Source organism: Panthera uncia (genome assembly GCF_023721935.1).
Source record: "Panthera uncia isolate 11264 chromosome B2 unlocalized genomic scaffold, Puncia_PCG_1.0 HiC_scaffold_24, whole genome shotgun sequence".
In the NCBI taxonomy this organism is placed as follows: domain Eukaryota; kingdom Metazoa; phylum Chordata; class Mammalia; order Carnivora; family Felidae; genus Panthera; species Panthera uncia.
In genome coordinates, this window is record NW_026057580.1 from 109,968,821 (window position 1) to 109,992,317 (window position 23,497).

Consider the following 23,497-nt stretch of genomic DNA (forward strand, 5'->3'; position numbering starts at 1 on the left):
CCCAAACCTGCTTTCCCCGCAGGGCAGCGGAGGCACCTAGCTCTGAAGTGACCGGCCCAGGGTCTCTCGGGCTGGGCCTGGCGAGGGCCGGCCTCGGCCCCGGACTCCAGCGTCGCAGCCCCGCGGGCCAGGCCCCGGGCTGCCCACAGAAGGCCGCGGCGTCCAGCGGCGTTTTCAGGCTCCCCGGGGCGCCCCGCGTCCTCCCGCGCGCCCAGGAACGTGTGGAATCTTCCTCTTCGGCCGCCGCCCACCGCAGGGAGGACGTCCCCTCCGGCCCCGGCCCCGGGATCAACCCCCAGAGCGAGCCCCGGGGGCGCGGGGAGCCGCCGCCAGGCCCGCCCGGCCGCCCGCGGCTGCCTCGCCGCTGGGGGGAGCGCGGCGCCCCGGCGGAGCGGGAGCCGGAGGCGGCCAGGCGGCCGGGCGCCCTCACCTGCCCCGGGCGGCGCGGCGAGGGCGGAGAGGGGGAAGGGGGCGGGAGAGAAGGCCGGGGAGGAGGCCGGGGAGGAGCCTGCGCGGGGCCGGGAGCCGGCGCAAAGTGAAACTCCCGGCACTTGCGGGAGCGCGGGGAGCGGAGACGGGCTGCGCGCCCTCGGGCCGGACGCGCCCCGGCGCCCATGGCGCTGAGCAAGGGGCTGCGGCTGCTCGGGCGGCTGGACCCCGCGGGGGAGAGCAGCGTCCTGCTGGAGGCGCGAGGCCGCGGGGACTGCCTGCTCTTCGAGGCCGGCACCGTGGCCACGCTCGGTGAGTGCGACCCCACGGCGCCCCCGGGGAGTGGCGCCCGAGGCGAGGACGCCTGCCTTGCCGAGACTTCGAGAAACGGGCACCTCCCTTCCCCGAGGTGACCGTGGCCGGGAGGCGTGGAGACAGCCGGGGTGCGGGGTTGGGGGGGGGAGGGAGTTGCGCGAAGGCTGGGGGGCGCCCTTGTTGGAATGAGGCGACGCCGGGGACGCCCGAGTGCCCCTCTGGCAGGGCCCGGGACGCGGTGGCCCGCAGCACCTCCTGGGGGTCTGCCCTCACCGCGCCCGCCTGACGGTCGCGTTCTTGGAGAGCCGGTTGTGGCCTTTTATGCCCCGCGCTCCGCCGGGACACGTTACAGATTCAGAGAGATCCCAGGGGATTGACTTAGAAGCCGCCCCGCCCCTGTGCCTGGCGCTCGTTTTCTTTTGCACCTGTTGATGAAATCCGTGAGTGCCCGTTGGTGTGCGTGGGCTAGCTTCACTCCCGGAGGGGATGGGGACGCAAGCGCCGGAACACGGGCGCCGAAGAAACCCCTCTCTGATGGCACCTCTGCCCTACGTAAATACTTGGCCGAGAAGCGTCAGTTCTGCAAAGTTGAGAAAGAACTTGGAAGCAGATGTACTGCTTGGTGACTCGACCTCTGTGCTTGGATGTATTTGAAGTTGGGTGCCCAGCCAGTGTATTTCATGTCTGTGCTTCAGGAAGTCTTGAGACCGGCACGGTGCCAAGGGCTTTAGTGATGATCTCATGTTAACTTTCACAATTCCACAAAAGAGCTACTATTATCCCCAGATTGTAGATGAGTAAACTGAGGCCTGAAGAGGCTATGAAACTTGCTTGCCTGAGGTGACACACCTCTACCTGAGTCCTGTGTGGCTGTGTTTATAACGTAATACAGCGCATGGTGTCCGGGTACCACCAGCCACCCCGTCTCTTGTTTGGTGGCCAACTTCATGAGGATGGCCAAAGCAAGCCAAACCAGGTAGGACTGTTAGAACTTTATGGACACTGGAGAGTAGCCTTCCTGTTGGTGTCCAGCTGGACCATATTACCTTGTTGGTAGCTAAACGCAGCTCAGAGGAAGGTCACTGTCCAGGTTGTGGACAACTGGTACACTCACTGGTGGAACAAACACTTTATCAATGTGTCTAGTCTTTTTTCCCTGCATTGTATGCGTGCATCCTTCAGTTAGGATATAGGGCTTGGAAGAATCATCTCTTCTATCTCAGTTTCCCTCAGCATGTCATTAGCCTATAGTCATCTGGCTTGTTTTCAGTCACTTGGTTACTGAAACAATGTCTCCAGTATTGTCAGTGTCATAGTGTGCATCGAATCGTCGGTGAAATTATTATCAGATTATTCCAGTTTGCGCTCTGTCCCCCCCCCCCCAATCCAAGTTTGGTCATTTGTTGAGGTCTTGGAAAGAAAAACCGCAGAAATTTCCATTCCATTTCAGATGTCTACTTCATACCACATTTATCAGAGCTGAGAGATTAATTTCATGGTGCAAAAATCCTACTTCATCAAAAAGATTGAAACGTCCTTCAGTTGGATTACAGCAGCGTTAAGCAAGGTTCATGCCTGTTTAAGAGTTCCTTTGAAGCCACTTGGACAAAAAGGCTTTATTTTTTTTCAAAAGCGAAGACTTTAAAAATGATTAATGAAAGTAGTATAATGCATATTTTCCATTTGGAAATGAAGTTTGGGCTGTGATGCATGTACATTACTTTCGGAATTACAGTATGCTGGATTCTAGTACAGAGGATGTAATGAAAGGAACTGGCATGTCCTGAAGTCCACATTTGTCACTTAACCTAGTGGTCATTTTTCAGTAGAACTTGGGTTGAGTACTTAATTTGTAAAGTCTGTTTTTCTTAAGTGAAACTATTTTTATTATTTTTTAAAATTTTTAATGTTTCTTTATTTTGAAGAGAGAGACAGAGTGCGAACGGGGAGGGGCAGAGAGAGAGGGAGACAGAATCAATCCGCAGCAGGCTCCAGGCTCCAAGCTGTCAGCACAGAGCCCGACGCGGGGCTTGAACTCGCGGACCGTGAGATCATGACCTCAACCCAAGTCGGTCGCTAAGTGAAACTATTTTTAAAAAGCAGCTGTAGTGCTTGGTGGTATTGCTCGTCCAGAGGAGGATTCTGATAGCCTTCTGTTACTAGAAAGTTGTTGTTTCAAACTTTTCAAGTATCCTAAACGCGCCACAATTTGATAGAATGGCTCTGAACTTGAAATTCCCATCTGGATTTCAAAGGGCTAGCTTTTGCGCTTTCCTTTCCTTGAGGAGGAAAAGAGTACTTTCGTTTTTTCCCCAGAAGCTTTCAATGTCTGCTTTTGCGTGGGACCGTGCATCTGCGGAAGCCGGCATAGCTGGTGTTGGAATCCTGACCGGTTGCCCTTTCTAGGAGGTTCAAGGTTGTGGGCAGCTTCCTCTGAATTCAGCTGTGATTTCCTGTGATGGGTCTCCCCAGGGAGGAATCTGAGGCCAGGAAGATCTAAGCGAACGGTTTATTAGCATGTGGGTGGTGGTTTCTCCCCAGCCAGTGAGAGTTCCTAAATTCTGCCCAGCCCTGTGGCAGAGGCATGCTGCTTTTATAGGGAGCAGCTGGAGATCCCGCAGCTCTTCAAGGCACTTTTTATCCCATGAGGACCCACACTTCAAAAGGCGTTTCACCACCGGGTAGGGGCTCACAACTGCTTAGCATTTCCAGGCAGTGCTCAGGGGCTTGAACTGGGCGGTGAGTTTAGGAAAAAAGCTGATGATCTTCGGTTGGTCTGTTGCTGGGCAAAGTCCTTCTCTTCCACTGTGACTCTGCAGACGGTCCCCACGCCAGGCCATCTAGCCTGCTAGCAGGAAGGGTGCTGAGGGAATACTTCTAAATTCCTGCTTCTAAAAGAGTTAGGTTGAGAATCTAACTTAAATGTAGATCAGTGGGAACAGGAATTCGGAACCAGAAAAGCTAAACGGATGGCACCAATTTTCAAAGTTGTTACTAAGTTTTCTTGGTGAGCTGATTTAGTAGTGGGGGGCTTCTCAAGTATAGGTGAAAAGCCATAGCACGTAACAATTCCCTGTGGTCCGCAATCCAGAGTTAGCATGCAGATGTTCCTTTGTTGGCACATTGGGACAAAAGGTAGTTGCCGTCTTTCCCTTTGTCTCTGTTAGACCTAGTGTGGACCACACAAAGGGAAGTGTGACTATTGTTCATAGATTTCATTGTCAGAATGAACACTGATACTCCAAAGGTCAGTGTTCTCCAAACAGCCCCTAGGAAGGGTGGCCTGTGAGTGTCGGTGTGTTTACACATGTGTTTGTGAGCCAGTGGGACTGGGTCTTCCCCGCCCCACCCCGCAGCCACGCCTACTGTTGAACAGTCAGCAGCAGGGATGGGGGTAGGAAGGAGGCCTGGGAGACTTAATTAAGTTAATTAGTAAATGCCCCTAAATTACTTTGAGCTTCTGGGGGAAAAGTTTCTGTGTAAACACCAGGCCTGGGTTTTCCCAGCTGCTGTGTTTATATAGAGGCCACAATATCCTGCTTTGTTTGAATTGGTGAAATGGCAAGGCTTCTTCTGAACTGTTGCCTTGCCCACTTTCCCTGGCTTTGTGGCTTGGGATTATAGGTCAGTGCCTTAAAGTCCGACCTGCTTAAGAGCACCTGAGAGAATCAGTAAGTGGCCATATTATCAGCACTCCGGGGTGAAGACTGAAGCGCGGGTAGGACCCGATGGGGGGCCCCAGGCTCCTAACTTGGGAAGCGCCCCACCCCCCCTCCCCACCCCCGCTGGGCCACATGGCCTGTTGGCCTCCAAGGCTCATGCCCGGGTCTTTTTTCCTACTGGTAGGTCTGCTCAGCATAACATTTACAAATACACAAACTGGGTTAGTGTGTGCTTCTACCTGTCGTTTTCATAACTCACCCGTAGGAATGTGATTTCAGATCTTGCCAGCCTCCCTTTTAGGGCCATGTGGCTCAAAAACATTTCCCTTGACCTTTTTCTTTAAAAAAAAATTTTTTTAGGGGCACCTGGGTGGCTCAGTGGGTTAAGCGTCCGACTTCGGCTCAGGTCATGATCTCGCACTCCGTGAGTTCGAGCCCCGCGTCGGGCTCTGTGCTGACAGCTCAGAGCCTGGAGCCTGTTTCAGATTCTGTGTCTCCCTCTCTCTCGGACCCTCCCCCGTTCATGCTCTGTCTCTCCCTGTCTCAAAAATAAATAAATGTTAAAAAAAAAAATTAAAAAAAAATTTTTTTAAATGTTTATTTTTTGAGAGAGAGAGAAAGAGAGAGAGAGAGAGAGAGAGAGACAGAGCATGAGCAGCTTAGGGGCAGAGAGAGGAAGACACAGAATCTCAAGCAGGCTCCAGGCTCTGAGCTGTTAGCCCAGAGCCCGACGTGGGGCTCAAACTCACGAACCTCGAGATCATGACCTGTGCCGAAGTCAGATGCTTAACCGACTGAGCCACCCAGGCGTCCCTCCCTTAACCTTTAATTGTGAACATTTGAAGTGAACAAATGTAGAAGGAAAAATGAATCCCCTGTACCTGTCACCCAGCATTGATATGTCAGTATATTTCAGTTCTGTGTCACACGTCCCTGTATTTTTTATGAAAAATGAATCTCCTAACATTTTATTGATTCGATTTCAAATAAGATTTTAATTTATTTGGCTTGGCTTTTCTTTTTTCTTGACTTGCATCCGTGTGTATCTGTGTAAGTTCAAAGTTTGCGGGACGGATTGAGATGTGGGCAGGAACAGAGATGGTGGTGTGAATTGATTCTGAGACTCTGGCCAGGATACATTTTGAAAAACCAAAGTGATCCCATGGGAAGAGTAAACCATCAGCTGGAAGAGCAGAGTGTCCCCACCCTGGGATGGCACTGATGGGCTCACAAGGACACCTTTGGGGGCTTGCCCTGTGCCTCTCACTGAAACGAGGAGTCGGGCCATTTGCACCCGCCTCCCTGGACCTCAGTCCAGATACATAGGACTCTGGAGGCTCCTACCCAGGTGGTGCCCAGTCTGTTTCCAACATGCTTGTGCCTTTTCCCAGGGTCGGTGACAGACTGCACAGTGCACGTGTCCACTCCAGACCCCAACGAAGGGAGTGTGGCAGGGGTGCCCGGAGGGGTGGAGGTGGACCCATGCCACCCTGGCTGGGGTGTCCTCAGGTGTGTGCATGAGGCCCCTGGCGGAGGGGTATGAAGCCCAGAAGCAGGAGTGGGGACAGTGTCAGTGGAAAGAGAAGGGGCTCAGGCTAGGGCACCTGCCCCCACTGGCCACATGCTGGACCTGATCTTCCAGTTAGCAACAGGGGTGAACTTCTCAAGCTAAGAGGGTAGAACATATTTTGTTAAACAGAACTCTGGCAAGTGTTCTGAGTATCTGTGTAAGTCTGGGTATCACTTCTGGGATGTTCCTTGGGTACCCAGGTCCCACTGCGTGATTTTTGGCTGCTCAGCTTCTATTGTGGGACTGGGTCAGCCTTTCCACCTGCGATGAGGAATATGTTCTGTTGTTGTTGGGTTTTTTGTCCCCCCCCCCCACTTGAAGTGTCCTTAACACCTTGGGGAACTGCCCCAGGCTCAGACTTGGGAATAAGATGGGGGGGGGAGGGGAGTCCCTAAGCATTTCCAGGCAGGGCTAGGTGGTGTGGTGGCCAGCTCACCTCAAGGAGAAAATCCGATCCAGCTTGCGAGGGTGTCTGCACCTGACCAAGCTGAGGGTTTGCAAGCAAAGCCCCCCCGAGCTGCACTAGCATTTCCAGGCAGCTTTTGCAGTGGCTGGTGCTTCTGTTGTCCACACTGGTGGCTGTTGTGCACACACTGGTAGGTGTTGCCCCCACACGGGTAGGCGTCATCTGCACTCTGGTAGACATTGCCCATGCACGGGTAGATGTCGTCCATACACTATTAGATAAGGGGCTGTCAGTGGTCACGCCAGGGTCTACCTTCAAGGTCAACACAAAAGAGCCCAGTTATGGGCACCTTCTGTTTCTAAGGAATGCTGGAAGGAGCCTCGGGGTACTGTTATGTGAATGTGAGTCATTTTTGAGGACAATTTAATGAAAACCTTAAGAAATATGTATGACCTTGATCTAGTATCAAGGGTAGATACTATCCTGGTATCAATGGACAGATATTAATTTCGGGATATACTCATACATCATGAGCCCATTTTGCTTTAAGGATGTTCATTGCAAGCTGCTTTGAATTTTTAGCTGACAACATAACTTTGGTCCAACTTGATAATAATAGCTAATATTTATGGAAAAAAATAGCTAACATTTGGGGCACCTGGGTGGTTCAGTCGGTTGAGTGTCCGACTTCAGCTCAGATCGTGATCTCGTGGTTTGTGAGTTCAAACCCTGCATCGGGCTCTGTGCCGATAGCACGGAGCCTGGAGCCTACTTTGGATTCTGTGTTTCCCTCTCTCTCTGCTCTCCACCCCCCCCCCCAACTCTCTCAAAAAATAAATAAACATTAAAAAAATAGCTAACATTTATGGAGCACTTACTGTGTACCAGGTGCTATTCTAAGGGGTTGACATGTATTGATTTATTTAATCCTCACAATGAGGCAGCTACGAATTAGATTCCATTTAACACTTGGAGAAAGTGAGGCACAGACAAGCATAAGAACTCGTTATGAGGTTCTACCTCTAGTTAGTGGTGGAGCCATGATTTGAACAACGCCCGGAGGCTCTAGAGAACAGCATGTTTAGTAAAAATCTCCTCCCTAGAAAAAAAGAAGATTCAATGTGTGTATGAAAAAGACTAGCTGCGTCCCATCGTCTGTGTGCTTATTTTGGGTTTCAAAACACACGTGTGGTCGGTGGAGATCAGGGGTGCTGGTGAGTGTAAGCATCAGTACAGCATCCCCGTCGTGACTGGAGCTTTGTCCGATGCTTGCGTAAACAGGAGTGTCCAGGCTTGGGGAAGCAGCTACCCACTGAGAGGTGCATGTGATCTCACAAAGGGGACATCTTCAAGAGAAGCGTGTGGGCTTCAGTCCTGCCTTCCAGCAGGGCCGAGGCTTGCGCCTGGTATCCTTCCATACGGATGTCCCCAGCACCTAGAACAGAGCCTGATTAGGACTCGAAGCTCTGAAGAAAGTCCTAGGTTTCTTAGCCTGGAGGCTTATAAGCATGGCCAGGCTCCCCCAGGACATGCTTCCGAGTGTGAGGACCATCAAACAGATAACATGTCGGACTGGTGTCTTCCTGAAGAGCCCCTCAATTTGGAGTGGGGGGGAAATGCCTGAGGGAGTGAAGGTATCTTCCTGCCCTACCTTTGCTTGTGTTGAAGAACTCGGGCGCTGTGCCGACTGGGGGGACAGAATTGTGGTTTGCACCCAAGGTGGGCACTGGGCGACTGTCGTGGGCACGGCGCTTGGCAAAGGGCCTGTCCGGGACAGCCGGATGCCTCTGGCCGGGTCCTGGGGCGGTGGCAGTCTGCACTCATGACACACGAAGCTGGAGGGTTGCCATTTGCTTGTAAAGCTTCCGGGTTCGGAAAATGGCTCCAGGCGGGAGGGTTCACCTGGAGCATGGTAGCGAAGGAGGGCAGGCAGGGTAGCTCCTTCTGGAGAACCAATTCCTGGGAGCAGTTCCAAAGTATGAACGCGAAAGTCTGAGCTTAATCTTATGGCAGTTTTTGCAGGATAAGGAACTCTCCCGGAGAGCCTTTTGTAGTATCATGGGAGCTAGTATTGAATTCTGTTCCCACATCACTGTGCGTTTCTGCCCCGCCTCCTCCCTTCTCTGAGGCCGAGCCTGATGGAGCCGACCCTCCCTGACCTCCTGGAGCCCCTGACCACAAGCTGCTGTGCTGCATTTGTCCACTCCCCCAGAACAGGCCTCATCTTTTTTTTTTTTTAATTTTTTTTTAATGTTTATTTTTGAGAGAGAGAGAGAGAGAAAGACAGAGCCAGAGCATGACCGGGGGGAGGGGCAGAGAGAGAGGGAGACCCAGAATCCGAAGCGGGCTCCGGGCTCCGAGCTGTCAGCACAGAGCCCGACGCGGGCCTCGAACTCACAGACCGCGAGATCATGACCTGAGCAGGAGCCGGACGCTCAACCGACTGAGCCCACTCAGGTGCCCCAACAGTCCTCATCTTCTGCCATTGCTGCCCCCTGACAAGATCTGAGGAGATGCTGAGGGCAAACCAGGTGCTAAGAAATGAAGAAGGACGTTCCTTTGTTCTTGAAAGCAGTGTGAGGTCCGAAGCAGAACTTGGCCACCGAAAACATTCCTAGTTTTGGAATTGATGTGGGATTGGGGGCTGTGGGGTGGGGAGAGGGCAGGGAGTTAACATCTGATGCTCAGACCCGGCATAGGACTCGGGTGGCCTGGAACCCATCAAGATCTTGGAAAATGGCCGATTTAAGGCGAACAGTGCGTGACGTACGGTTTCTTCTCTCTACTGGCCAGCTGCCTTTTTGTATTCAACTTGTATTGACTTATTACCCATTGGTGGTGGTAATCTCTACTCAGAAAAAGCAAACTACTTCCCTTTCCTTGGGTCTGACTCTAGAATGTTCTGGTGAGGCCTACTGGTAGGAGAGGGAAGACCTGAATTCTATCTAGCCCTGGCTCCTTATCTGAGGGAATTGAGTTAATCCACATTTGAATCTTGGGAGAAATTATCTGGCCAGGTAAAATCTAAGGTGGCTCTGATCTAAGTCTGAGCTAAGAATGTATGCTATACATTTTGTATTAGAGACTTATGAATTAATTAAAATGCATGAGATGATCTCTCCTTGATTCTGCCCTTTTCCGATAACCAGCAGAAAAAATTTAAAAAGCAGTAACAATTTAGCTTAAATTAGGGCCACAGAGTAAGGTATTTATTAAAATAGCATAAAGTGTGCTAAAGTAAATAGCTCCTTTAGTTGGTCCTTATTAATTTCCATCAACGTTCTGAAAATCCTGTCCTTCAACATAAACATAGCTTTGTTTTTTTAACAGTCTGCTCTGGAGGGGGAGTTTGTGTGCCTGGGAATGTGTGGTCTAGTTCCAGCTGCTTCACTGACTGTGTGTTGCAGAACTTAAGCTTCACCATGAATCTTATTCATGGCTGATAAATCCTGTATGTTGGAGAAACTCTTTAAGGAGAGGAGGCCGTTTTCGGCGGCTCCTGCTTCCCGATTAAGCAGAACTGAGGTCCGGAGCCAAGCTGGATCCCGCTGGCAGAAAGAGTGACTGATAGAATGCAGTCCGATCGATCAATGTGCTCTGGTTCAACAGAACTGTGACACTCGCATCACAGCCTGCTTCAATAATGGACTTGTTTTTATTTAAATGCTATGGGTAAAGAAAGGAATATTGGAAAACCTGGGCCGGAAATAACTTGCCACCAGCCCGGGCCTGAGCCAGGCCCTCGTGACAAGGTCCAACATAGTGGTATCTGCTTATCTTTTACGCAGACCACCAGGAGAGGAGAGGGGAGCAGGAGCCTTGGAGCAGAGGGGAGGAGCCTGTGGCTCAGGAGGGGAGGGGCCTGTGGCTCAAGAGGGGAGGGGCCTGTGGCTCTGGAAGGGAGGAGCCGTGGGGCAGAGGGGAAGAGCGAGCCAGTACTGTCCTCCATTTCCTCCACCACGTCCCTTGCTTTCCAAGCTGATCTGTCTAGAGGGGGCACTTTTCTCTAATTCACAGAAAGGCACCGTGTGGGCCGTAGGCCGCCTTGGAGAAGGTAGTCCTCTAAAGGCCTTTTTCGAACTTTTATGGCAGTGATAAAATTTGAATCCCACTGTGGAACTGGAATTTGTAGCTTACCCCTGCAACGTAGGGGCGCGCGTCACATAAGATCACACAGGCGAAGTGAGGCATTGTCATGACATGCCATTGCCTGCAGACCGATGGCTCCAGACTTGGGGGGTTTCAGGCATGTGTCCGACTTCAGCACTCTCGGCCTCAGGTTTCTGGTTTCCTTTGCTGTCAGGAAATTTACGTAGCTGAGAGCTTATTAGAATTTTGTCTTCAGGGGCGCCTGGGTGGCTCGGTCGGTTAAGCGTCCGACTTCGGCTCAGGTCATGATCGCGCGGTTCTTGAGTTCAAGCCCCGCGTCGGGCTCTGTGCTGACAGCTCAGAGCCTGGAGCCTGTTTCAGATTCTGTGTCTCCCTCTCTCTCTCTGACCCTCCCCCGTTCATGCTCTGTCTCTTTCTGTCTCAAAAATAAATAAACGTTTAAAAAAAAAAAAAAGAATTTTGTCTTCAAAGAGAAAATGGACCCAGATCGAAGACTGGGCGTGTGATCCTGTAAGAAAAGTTTACAGGTTGAACTTTGTGACTCCGGTTAGCTCACTCACTGGCTTCCCCCTGGGCTTTCTAGGAGAAGCCTCAGCCCTGTGGCCTGTGTGTGCTCCCCTCCTGAGCACTGTCAACCCTTTTGGGTGCAGGTGATAAGACTGTGCACCTAGAACAGCCAGGAGACACATCCTGAAGTATCTGGCAGTGAAACGATATCAGGTCTGGGATTTGTTTGGCAATACTATGGGAAGCAGATGGATGGACACATATGTACGCGTACACACACACACACACACACACACACACACACACACACACATGGCGGGGGGAGGAAGCAAGTGAAATGAGCCTGGAGAAATGCTGATAACTCTTGGAGCCAGGTGACAGGTACGTGGCGGATTGTGAGACGTAGAGAATTAATAAGCTGGCTGCTTTTCAAGCTCAGCAGAGAAAAATTGATGACTTTCCAAGACACCATGATTAGTCAATTAGAAATTAGAGTATCAAATAGGAAAAAAAAAAAAAAAAGATTCTACCCCCAGCAACAACAGTTTCCGAGAATAAACATAATAAAATATGTGAGGTCTAAAAGGAGAAGACTACAAAACTTCACTAAAGCATCAAATAATTGGAAAGGTATACTGTTTCCTTTGATAGGAACACTGACAATGTGAAGATGTTCTTCTCCAGTTAATCTATAAATGCAAGTATCTATGTGTAAAATCCAATGAAATTCCAATAGCAGTGTGATATAAAACATAACGGGCCGACTGGAGTATGTCTGGGACCCCCCTGCCCCCCCCCCCCCACACACACACTTAAACTAAATGGCAGCACCATATGGGTGGGGCAGAGACTCAGGACAAAAACGACTGAGTCATCCTGGTCCTACTGTTTTCCTCCACTCCACCCAATCCCCTGGCAAGTCCAGACTTCTCTACCTGCATATATACCTGGATGCCACCAGCGCCCCGCTGCGTAGGTACAGCACTAGTCCAGTCACTTGGACTGGCCTCCTAACTAGTGTTCCAGCCACCACTCCCAAGGCTTCCCCAGCCCCCATGCAGGGGCCTGCTCGAGCCTGCACCACCTCCGTCCTCTGCCCTGGCTCCTTCTCCAGTCTCCTCTCTTGCCATTTCCCGAGCTTAAGCCACTTGAGCAGCCCTGACTGGCTCCTGCCTCATCTTTGTATTTGTGGTGCCTTCTGCCTGCAGTGCTCTCCCCACAGACCTCTGCTCGGCTGCGGCCTCCTCATTCAGGGCTAACTCGATGATTTGGGCAAGACTTTCCTGGCTACCCTCGCGCAACTAACCTGTGCACTCCACGCTCCCCACGCCCCCGTTGTCTCCCTTCTGTCACCTGCTTTCTTGTCTTCCTACCACTAGTCACCAAAAGCAACTTCTGTGTTTGCTTTTGCATACGTTACGTGACGTTGTTCACCATGAGAGTGCAGGCTCTATGGGAGCAGGGTGGTGCGGGTTGCGTTGTGTCCCCCAAAAAGATAATGTTCAAGTCCTAACCCACGGTGACTGAATGTGACCTTACCTGGAAATCAGGTCTTTGCAGCCATAATTAAGATGTAAATTCAGGTGAAGTCATACCGGCATAGGGTGGGCCCTTAATCCAGTAGGATTGGTGTCTTTATAAAAAAAAGGAGACACAGAAATAGACATACACAGAGGGAAGACGGTCATGCGACAGAGGCAGAGATTGGAGTGACATCTTGGCCACCAGCCTAGGACCACCCAGCGCCTCCAGAAGCCAGAAGAGCCAAGGAATGAGCCTCCTCTAGAGGCTTCAGAGGGAGCAGGGTCCTGCCAATACCTGATCTTGGACTTCTGGCCCCTAAAACCGTGAGAGCATAAACTGCAGTTAGTTTAAGTGCCCCAGTTTGTGCTACTTTGTTCCAGCAGCCCCAGGAAACCCCTACAAAGGGCATCGTCTGTTGTTCGGGACTGTCTTCTCAGCCCTGTCTGGGGCGCGGAGCAGCCCCAGAAACACTGCTGAATGACGAAGGAATGACAAAAATAGCCAAGAAGAGTTTGAAAAAGATCAGTGAGGACGGATTTGATCCCCCAGATAGTAAAGCACACCACAAAACCAGAAGAACGGTATAATGGACAAGAATCAATAGAATAGAAGAGAGGGCTCACAGTCTTATGTAAATAGATTAGTTTATTATAACTTAGGTGATGATTTAATCAGCCAGGGAAAAGGTGGATATTCAACGAATGGTGTTGGTTGGTGTCGTCAACCAGTGCTGTGCCCCGTGGGGCTCTTCGTTTATTCAGCCAGATATTCAGATCGGGTTCCCCTTGGATTTTCTAGTCTGAAAGGAGGAGGGCAGAAACCTCGGCTTGCCCACAGGACAGCGCTGGCTCTCCCTCTCCTGGGCAGTGAGTGGTCTCTCCGGGAGCTCCTGCAGGTGACTGCTTCGCACAGCCATCCATCGGGTCCCTAGCTCCTCCCATCATTAAGCCTTGCACCCTGTAGGAGCCATATCCTTTATAAAACCCCGACAAGTATAGATTCCAGGCTTCCCCCAAGCCCTGAGCCTGGTGTCCTCGTCGGCAGGTATAATTCATGTATGGCTCTTCCCTGTCCGGGAGCAATTGGCCGATTAAGGTCATTTTTACCAAAAGCAATGTTATCTAGTAACGTAGTTGATGGTTTACCTTTATGGGGTTCCTAGGTTTTGTTAAGCCTATGTGGATGTTAATTAAGTTAGAGCCCTATAGTATATCAGACTTTAAAAGAAATTACAGAGGTCATTAAGGTTAAATATAAAGAGGGGCGCCTGGGTGGCTCAGTCAGTTGAGCATCCGACTTCGGCTCAGGTTATGATCTCATGGTTTGTGAGTGCGAGCCCCGCGTCAGGCTCTGGGCTGACAGCTCGGAGCCTGGAGCCTGCTTGGGATTCTGTGTCTCCCCCTCTCTCTCTGCCCCTCCCTGCTCATGCTTTGTCTCTCAAAAATAAATAAACATTAAAAATTAAATATATATATATATATATATATATATATATAAAGAGCTCAACTTTTAAAGTATTAAAAGAACTTATAGGAGGAGCATGCACAGTTTCATAGTGTGAAAGGCTTTCTAAACAAAACATAACACTCAGAAGTCATAAAAGAAAAAAAAAACCTGACAGATTTAAGAAATATATATAAATGAGCAAGTCCTAAGTGTACAGCTCCATGAATTTTCACCAAGTGAACTCACCCATATCACCAGGGTGAGATCTAGAAACAGAGCGTTGGGGGCACCCAAGGACCCCTGCTCAGGCTTCACCCTGTGTCAGACTGATAGACTGACTACATAAATATTTAAAACTCCAGGATATAAAAAGATACCATAAAGGTAGTTTAAAAACGAGCAGCAGCCTGGAAGGAAACTGTGTATAACTATTTGCAATATATAAAAGGGTCAAAGACTGATAATCATTGGATATAAAAGAGCTCCCGTAGATCACAAAGAACAGTTTACCAGAAAAGATGGCAAAGGATATCTAAGTCCTCCTCAAAAGGAAGAAGTCAAATGGCCCAAGGCATGGAGCCAGCACTGGCCACTCCGTCTTGGGCTGTCAGCAGTGCCCGACAAGGGAGTGCTGGTTCCGTTCTCCATTCTTCCATGGAGGCTCCTGTGACAGACACTGCATTCCACCCGGTGTCACCCCTCCCTCCTGGCCCTGCAGCTGTGCCCTCACACCTGTCTCTCCCCTTAGGCCTTTACCCCTCTCCCAGGAGACATTTGTTTCTCTCATGCACTGGCTCCCAGGTCATCCCCCACAGGCGTCTAGACAAGCCCAGATTTGACTTGTCCTCCAGGGGACACCCCTGCTCAGGTTCAGGCAAAGCTCAGCACGAGGAACATCAGGGCCGGGCTCAGGCGCTTGAGGCGCGAACAGCAGTTGTGGTATCACCGGGAGTGGCAGAAGGTAGAAAGGGGGCCACCATTGCCAGGGGTTGGGGCAGGCGGTAGGTGTGGCATCCATTCAAAAAGGGGAGTTGAGGAGGACAAAGTAGGCCCCCAGAAAGGAGTGCGGGACAGGCAAAGTGTTCATTCTGTAAAGGCGAACTTCCCCAGAGAGAGGCTGCTGAACAGAAGGATTTCACAGGTAAATGACAGGGGGGTCCAGACATGGCTCCCACCCCCTGGAGATGTGCACTCAGGTTAGCATGGAAAAGATTGCCAGGCCGGGTGGTAAATCCGGCTGCTCAGCTAGCCCAGGGATTCCCAAGCACGTGTGACCTTCTGTTCACGGAGCACACATAACATCTCAGGGCACGCCGGGGTCTCCTGGAGTGGCGTTGGGGAATGCTGTGCTGTGAAGTGGTTGAGATTGAAAGGTCGGGTTCTGACTCAGCCACAGACTTTTCTGTTACCAAGGCTGGGCGGAGCGAATTCCAGGTATAGAAAGCCTTTGGGGGGCGCCTGGGTGGCTCAGTTGGTTAAGCGGCCGACTTTGGCTCAGGTCACGATCTCGCGGTCCGTGAGTTCGAGCCCCGCGTCGGGCTCTGTGCTGACAGCTCAGAGACTGGAGCCTGTTTCAGATTCTGTGTCTCCCTCTCTCTGACCCTCCCCTGTTCATGCTCTGTCTCTCCCTGTCTCAAAAATAAATAAAACGTTAAAAAATAAATTAAAAAAAAAAAAAAAAGAAAGCCTTTGGCCGGCTGGTAAATTAGAGGAGGCGGTTCCCAAATCAATGAAATGTGGTTAAGAGGGTCATTTGAGAAGGTGTCTTCTGCCTTTTTGTAAAAATAGCGTGACCGTCTTCCCCCGATGTTGTGAGGGGCCTCTGTGAAGGAGCAGGCATGTTTAATTAACAGACGCGTATGGAAGGAGAGGCCAAAGTAGTCGCAGTAGATGCCCCCAAATACTGTGTGTGGGGATGCGGATAACACAGCACAGTTAATGCGTCTGCTCAGAGTTGAACTTGCTTCATGTTTCCTGGGTCTCTGTGCACAGTGTTTGCCCCCCGCGAGGCTGCAGCTCTGTGTCTTTGCGGCGCATCTAATCCAGGTAAGCGGACTGGTGTTCCAGTCACGTCTCTAATGCTAGTTTTCTCCTAAACAACAACAACAACAACAACAACAACAACAACAACAATTTTTTAAAAATCAGAGAAGCCTGAGAAATGAATTATAGTCTGTTTTCTGGATTCTGGATTAAAACATAGAATAGGAATTGGCCTTTTGTAGACGGATGAAGCTTTCATCTTCCTGGAACTGTGACCTGTGCTCAACAGATCCTCACCCGCCAGCCTCTTGGAACACTGCCTCCACCTGCACGCACTCCCCCAGACGGAGCCTTGCTGGCGGCGGGCAGGCACTCTTGTCGCTCACTGCCACTCTCAGGCCATGGTTCCTCCTCCTCCCCTAGAAAGACGGCTCTTGTGGACTCTTGTGGACGCACACGCCTCCTTATTGAGGTCTCCCTTCCTCCGGGCCACGCTGTCATTCACAGAGGAGCTGGGCTCCTGGCTTCCTGGGTTCTCCCACCGCAACTCCTGTCCCCATCCCCAGTGAGCTCACGCCTCTTAGCATGATGCCCCTGCTTCTGGCCTCTCTCTGGCCTCACCTCCTCACGACCGAGCCCTCCCTTCCCCTCACTTCACACCGCTAGACCTTCCCGGCACCAAGTACCATGCCACCTGCAAGTTCAGCTTCAGGCATCCTTCTCTAAGACCCGCTGTCCGCCTCGCACCCCAGACAGTTCTGCAGCCGCCAGCCCTTAGTGTCCCAGCCCCGCAACCTTCCCACCACCCTCCCCTCCCCTCCCCCGCCCTTCTCTTGCTTACGGTGCGCCTCGTGGCCGTGACCACTCCTGCACACACACTCCGCTCTCTTGCACACACTCCTCCCTTGGGTGCGTGCGGAGCAGCCCCGCCCCGCAAGCCTGGGGTGAGGCCACGCCCCTTCCACCCCACGCATGCGCCCTTGTGGCTGAGCGTGGCTGGAGGAAACTACGACGGCGCCGGCTTGTCGCAGTTTCACATGGGGTCGTCGGCGCTGGTCAGTCATCTTACCGGATTTTCCTACCCAGGTTGCTCTTCCGTGCTGCACGATGGCTATTTCACATCTTCTCGAGCCTTCGACACCTTGGCCCTCTCAGCTAGTGTTTTGCTTCCTATATCACTGAGAAAATAAAAGGAATTAAGAGGAGAACTTTCGCAAGCCCCACCACTTAACGTGTTTGCTGGCGCCCGCCACCTTCCCTCTGTTACAGCGCTGACCCCTGCCCCTGTTCTCTATCTTTCCGCCTCGTCCCCTCCCCCCTTTAAACACTTTGTTTCCACTATTTCCCCCTTCCCTTCCTAGCCAGGTGATTTCCATCATTAAACCGACAGTCATATCCCAGGTCATATCCCAGGTTAATAAGCCTTCTCTTGGCCCCAACCCCCCACCCCCACCCCGGGTCCATTACCATTACCGCACATGAAGAGGTCGTCCTCCCTTGCTATCTCCACTCACCCCACATCCTCCTGTGACACACTTAAGCCCGGCTTTGGTACCTGCCACGCCTCTGAGCCTCCTTAAGATCCCCATGACTTCCACCTTATGGGTCTGCCCTCCAACCAGCGGCACCACCCAGGTGATCACGCCCCTTTTGTGAAGCAGTGCTCCTTCGAGTCCCTGCCTCGCTGCTGCTGCCATTCTCCCCGGTGCTCAGAGCAACATCTGGCACAGAGTGGGCATCTGGAGTCCTTGCTGAGTGACCGAAGGAAGGGGAAAGTCACACCTTTGTCCCCGCATGTCCTACAGCATAAGAAGGGGCATGCATGGAAATAGCGCTTCTCTGCAAGGGAGGAGGCTCTGAGGTGGGGTCTTAGCAGGGCTGGGAGGGTCTTTCAGATGAAGGGATAACTGGGGAAGGAAGAAGAGAGAGAGATGTCCCGAGGAACTGGTTTGGCTAGTCAGAGAGGAAACTGAAAAGATAGCTGTAAATAGAACCTCCAGTGCCAGGGGGCCGGTGGACCTAATTTGTTAGTCATAGGAAGCAAAGTGAAGGGCTTGTTATATGAGGGAGTGGTGACACATGAGGACTTGCTCCAGGAGGAGAGCCGGGGGTGGCGGGGCGTGGGTGGGGAATGAAGGCCCAGGAATGAGATCTGTGGTCAGGCGGTGAACACTGCCCCCAAGGATCTGGGCTACGGGATCAGCCCCTATGTACCCAGCAAACACGCACATGTTTCTAGAGAAACAGGTATTGTTATGCTGGCCTCCTCCTCTGGCCTGGTCACAGCCACAGCTGACCTCAGTGCAGGGAGGGGAGTGTGGAGGGGCCCACCCCTGTCCCACAGATGTTTTCCCAGCTGTGGCTGCAGGCGATGATAAATTTCCCTTTTATTTTCTCTGGTTGGTTTATACAGGCGAACACAGCCTCGATGGGAGGCAGTACATTTGCTCATGTGTTTTTCAGTGCCCTCCCTCCTCCCCCTCCCCACCCTGGCTCTTTTGTGTGGCCTGGACTTTTTTGGTGAGAAAGAGAAGCAGTGGCCAGTACAGGAAAGTTTCTTATTGGGGCTGACGTGTGTCTCCCGGGTTGGCTTTCATCTTGGCTCTCAAGCTTCCAGTACAGACTGATGTTTTGATTTGCACTTTGCTTAGCAACCCTCCTGCGCCTCCATCCGCCGCCTGAGAAAATCCATTGTCTTTCTGAAGAGCTGCTTTAGCTCTAAACTGATAACTCTGGAAGGAACAGTCACAAGCCAGTCTGAACTGAGCTCATGGAGGAGACACTGACCTTGATCTGGATGCTGCTATCCTCTTGGGACCCTGAAATACAAGAAGATGGTTTAAAATCATGCACAAGAATGCAGCCACAAATGGTACCTCGGTCTTGGGCTGTCGGCATTGTTAAATTGACCTACTTATTTTTGTGACATGTGGGCTGGGCTTCACTGGAGTTTCCTTATGGTGTGTTATCGTGGAATTTATTATGAAAGAAAGAAAACACGCGTGGCTGGTTTGATTATTGATCTGGACTGGCTATCTGCAGACCAGGAATATGGTCTGTGTGGCCCGGGTCTTAAGGAGCAGAGAACATTCTGGCTGCCTCAGTCACTCCTGCTCCCGGTGACACCAGCCCCAGCCTCGGGACATCAGGCCAAGTCTGTCTTGCTTTGGGGCAAGCCACCCCTTCCCCGGTAGGCCTAGGTGGTGGCTGTTTCTCTTCTACTCCCTTGGCCCATTGGCCCCGGGGGTGCGATGTGTGCCCCCTAGTCCCCTCTCTGCCACCTCCAGACACTCTGCTTCCCTCCTCCCTAAAAGCACTTAACTTGCAATCTCAATGTACAGTGCCTACTGGAGGACTTCCAAGCCTCGTCCAAACACCAAGTCTGTCAGGACCCCGCTGGGGATTTAGGACAGGAACCACACCTTGCTGGCAGGGCAGGGGGGCACGCTCCTTCTCTGGAGTATTCCTCCTAGTGACCCTGTACGTTCACATGGCCATCCGGAGACCCTAGGCATACTTCACTCACTAGATGTGCGTGCCAGGGCTGTTTGCAGAGAAGTCTAACTCCCTACAGAGTCCAGTGTCGGGTGGCAGAGCTTCCAAGAACAGGCTCGTTCATTCCATGAGTGTCCACATGGCCCCATTACAGTTATGATGGGTCACCTGTGGTTCCTTTCAGCCCGGATGCCTTCTACCAGTCAGGACTATTTTCAGTCCTAAGCCATGCTGTCTAGTAACACAGATAACTTTTATCAGGTTACCAGGGAAACAGGACTAGAATGGTAATCTAAGGTCAGTTCTCTTGGAGGCTGTGTTAACCCTTTGCCACACACATCAAGGAACCCCATTGCCCATTGCCCTGCGTTGGAATTGCCTGCTTCCTGGGGATTTTACCCTGTTCTCTGTCGGTCTCTCTGAGGCTGAGTCTTGCCCTCATGTTTGGTACCTCTAGTCACCACGGGGATCCTTCTGAAGACCTTGGCCTTGGGCTCCCTGACCTCCCCCCACCACCAGTGTGTCCTCCACCCTGGCTCGGCCACTCTCTCCCACGGCCATGCTCTGGTGCCCCCACCATCTATGTCAGAACGTGCACTCTGCACCTACTGCCCCCATCTTTTCAACTCAGCCCTTAGTTCTCCAGCTCAGCGATTTTTGACCCTTGCTGGGATTGCGGTCCCAGACCTGCCACCCCACCACAGTCCCGCGCCGGCCCCCTTTGGCTTCACGAGTCACAGCCGCTAGCTCTGCCTTGCACATCCCCCCAACCCCCGCCCTGTGTGCCCTTGCCCCCCTCCCGCTTCATCCTGCTTAGTTGGTGATACCACCAGTGACATCCTCTTCCCCTCACCAGAAGCTGCCCATGTGTAGCTGCAAGTTTCTGGAGACCCACTACCCTGCAGACAGATGCCATTGCCACCTCACAGCTCCCCCTCTCCTACTACATCAGTTTTTACTGTCCCAGAGCATTTCCAGCAGTGCATGCACGCAGGCACACACATATGCTCACACACGCGTACCTACGTGCACGTCAATGCGTGTATACACACATGCACACACATGCATGCACGAGACACATATAGACACATACCCATACATGCACATACGTGCATGCACATAAACATACATACACACACAGAGACACATAGACCCATAGGCACGTGCATGCACACACACACACACACACACACACACACACAGTTCCTCAAAGAATTGTCTCTACACACAACCTCCATTTCCCTCTCCCTCTCCATTTAGGTTCTTGCCCCTCAGCTCCCCGTACACTGCTATTTTCTGGCTCATCAGTGCCTAACTGGAAGGACGCTCTGTCATCATGTTGTGGGACATAGAGCAGCATCTGAACTTGCTGACCACTCCTGTGTCCTTCAAACTCTTTCTTCTCTGACCTCCAGGACACCACGCACTTCCTGTTTCCTTAACATCTTTTTGGACATTTCTCTTGATTCTACTTGACTTTTGAACACACTGTTTCAGACGCGCTCACTTCCCGGGTGATCCCCTCCAGTCTCTGGATTTTATTTATTTATTTATTTATTTATTTATTTTTTGCATATATGTGATTGAGTTTATTATTATAAAAAAGGGGAGGAAAAATGAGGTTTGAGATAGGAAGGAGACAGCTGGAGAGGGATTTTCATACTGGGCCTACAATCCACAGGCCTCAGCAGCCCTGCCATGGGTCTGCCCGATTCTTTCGCATCAAGAAGTTGATCTTGCGAGCCATTTCCATGTTGTAGATCCGCCGGCAGGTTTCATAGCTTTCCCTCTGTCGTCGGCGACAAGGCTTTTCATAGTACCGCCGTCGCTTAATGTCCTCAATGAGCCCATCCATGGTGAGAATTCTGTTTAGGGTCCTGTATGCACCTTCCACATTTCCTTCCTGTACCACCACAGTCCTGGCAATGAACTTCAGACGTTTTGCCATCACCTTGGGGTTTAAATCCTCACTCTGCAGGATCCCACGCCCTCCGGAACCAGCCTCCCCAGTCTCTGGATTTTAAAGACCTTCTCTTTGCTGGGGCTCCTGTTTGTATCTTCGGCTGGATTCCAGGCCGGTGCAGCTGTGCCCTCCATGTCTGTGCTGGGGCGCCTGGGGGCACAGCAGGCTGACCCATCTGACCTGAGCTCCTGATGTTCCATCCAGGCTTGTCCTGTCAGTCTCCGTCATCCCGGTGACGGCTGCTCCAGCCTTCCCGCTGTCCAGGAGAAAACTTTGGCATCATCGTTGGACCCTCTCTTTCTCTCATAGCCCACGTCCAGTCTGTCCACAAATCCTTTTGGCTCAACCTTCAAAATATATGCAGATATCTGATGATGTTAAGGAATTATGGGTAAAGTTTTTAGATGTGAGGATGGTATTGTGGTTGTGTTTTTAAAAGGAACCTTTATCTTTCAGAGATTCTTACTGAGGTATTTATAGCTGAAGTGACAGGAAGTTTGGGATTTGCTCAGAATAATCTAGGGCAATGATTTTTACCTGAAGGACTAATTAAAACAGATTACTGAGTGTCGAGGCCAGAGTTTCTGACTCATTGGGGCTGCAGTGGGCCCAATAATTTGTATTTCTAATGCTGGTTGATGCCTACTGTCTCAGGTCCACATTATAGGACCCACTGATCTAAGGTACAGGAGAGTGGGGGGGTGGGGTGGGTAGGAGTGAAACAGGGTTGGCCAAGAGCTGATGGCAGGGGAGGTGGTAGGATCATGGTAGTGTGGGTACATAGGGTTGTTACAGTGCTCTGTTTTCTTTGGAAGCGTCCATAGTGAAAAAGCACGTGTTTGCGTATAGATGTGTGTGTGTGTGTGTGTGTGTGTGTGTGTGCATGTATACGTGCGTGTGTGTCCAGAATTGGGCTGTTTCTCAACACCTCCACTGCTACCACCCTGGTCCAAGCTAGCATCATCTCTTATCTGGATCATTGTAATGCTTCCTAAGGGGTCTCCTTGCTTTTCCCCTTGCCCCTCTAGGATCTGTTCTCAGCAGAGCAGCCAGAGCAATCCTCTACCCTACAGTGAAACCCCAAGTCTTTTCTTGACCTACAGAGCTCTTTTACAATGGATCCCCAACTCCATTTCCTCTGTCAGACACTGAGCCCCTCGCTGGTCCTCGGATATGTCAGGAATTTGCTTCTGCCCCGGGACCTTTACACACCATCTCCTGGGCCTGTAGTGCCCACCCCCCACCTTCACTCCGCCATCCCTCTCATTCCCTTCGAGCCTGCATTTGAAAGCCACGCTTGCAACGAGGCCTTCTCGGACTACACCATATGAAATCATGCGCACACACACGTTTTATGCCCTCTTCCCTGCTCACTTTTTGTCCTTAGCCCATGTCACTGTCTGTGTTGTGCTTACTGAGCCGGCCTGTTCTCCTTGGCAGGAAGCTTGCGCGGTACCTGGTGCCGAGGTGGCCTCGCCCGCCCCGCCTTTGCGGACGTGTGCCGTGGCAACCTGGCTCCCACCCCCTCCCGGGTTGGCCTCCATTGTCATCTCACACCCATTCATGACACACGTTCCTTCTCTGCAACACCGCCAGATGCCTGCCTTGGCCAGCCCTGCTGTAGATGGATTTTGCCTGTTTGGTTCGCTGCTGGATGTGTGTCTCAGCCAGTGCCAGCTGTGGCAGGCTCTCGGTACGCTGGGTGCACGGCTGAGGCCCAGGGGCAAGGGGTGGATGAGGAAGAGGGTGGGAGAGCCAATGAGAGGACTTTCTTTAAGGCCTGGAAATCCGTGGCCAGTGGGAGGGGAAGCAAATTGCATTCTAACGTGGAAAAACCTACGGGAAGTGCAACCAAAGTGTGAAAGACAGGAATAGACTATTTTCGAGACATTAAGAAAGGGAGAACAGGAGTTGCAAATGGGCAGGCCAAATACAGTCTGCAGAGGTGTGTGCGGCCCACACGATGCCTAAAATAAATGTGGATTGGTTGCCAGCATTGAAAAATCAGGAGTGTCCTATTTCTCTCAAAAAACTGGAAGCTCGCCGGCACAGGGCTGGCCTGGAACTGACCATCTGCCCCCTGTTAG

The 23,497-nt window shown here is 51.7% G+C and overlaps 2 protein-coding genes across 3 annotated transcripts in view; one reads left to right on the top strand and one right to left on the bottom strand.

Moving 5' to 3' along the window:
• Positions 1-531: 531 nt before the first annotated feature.
• SYNJ2 (synaptojanin 2) overlaps positions 532-23,497 on the top strand; it is a 104,574-nt gene continuing 81,608 nt past the window's right edge. For both annotated transcript variants that reach the window (XM_049653119.1, XM_049653120.1), the window contains exon 1: positions 532-741. In XM_049653119.1, the coding sequence (XP_049509076.1) occupies positions 615-741 (127 nt within the window). In that variant the 5' untranslated portion in view covers positions 532-614. The remainder of the gene's footprint in view (positions 742-23,497) is intronic.
• LOC125938076 (28S ribosomal protein S21, mitochondrial-like) lies at positions 21,117-21,414 on the bottom strand. The gene has a single exon (XM_049653155.1). The coding sequence runs from the start codon at positions 21,393-21,395 to the stop codon at positions 21,132-21,134; it is 264 nt and encodes an 87-aa protein (XP_049509112.1). The 5' UTR covers positions 21,396-21,414; the 3' UTR covers positions 21,117-21,131.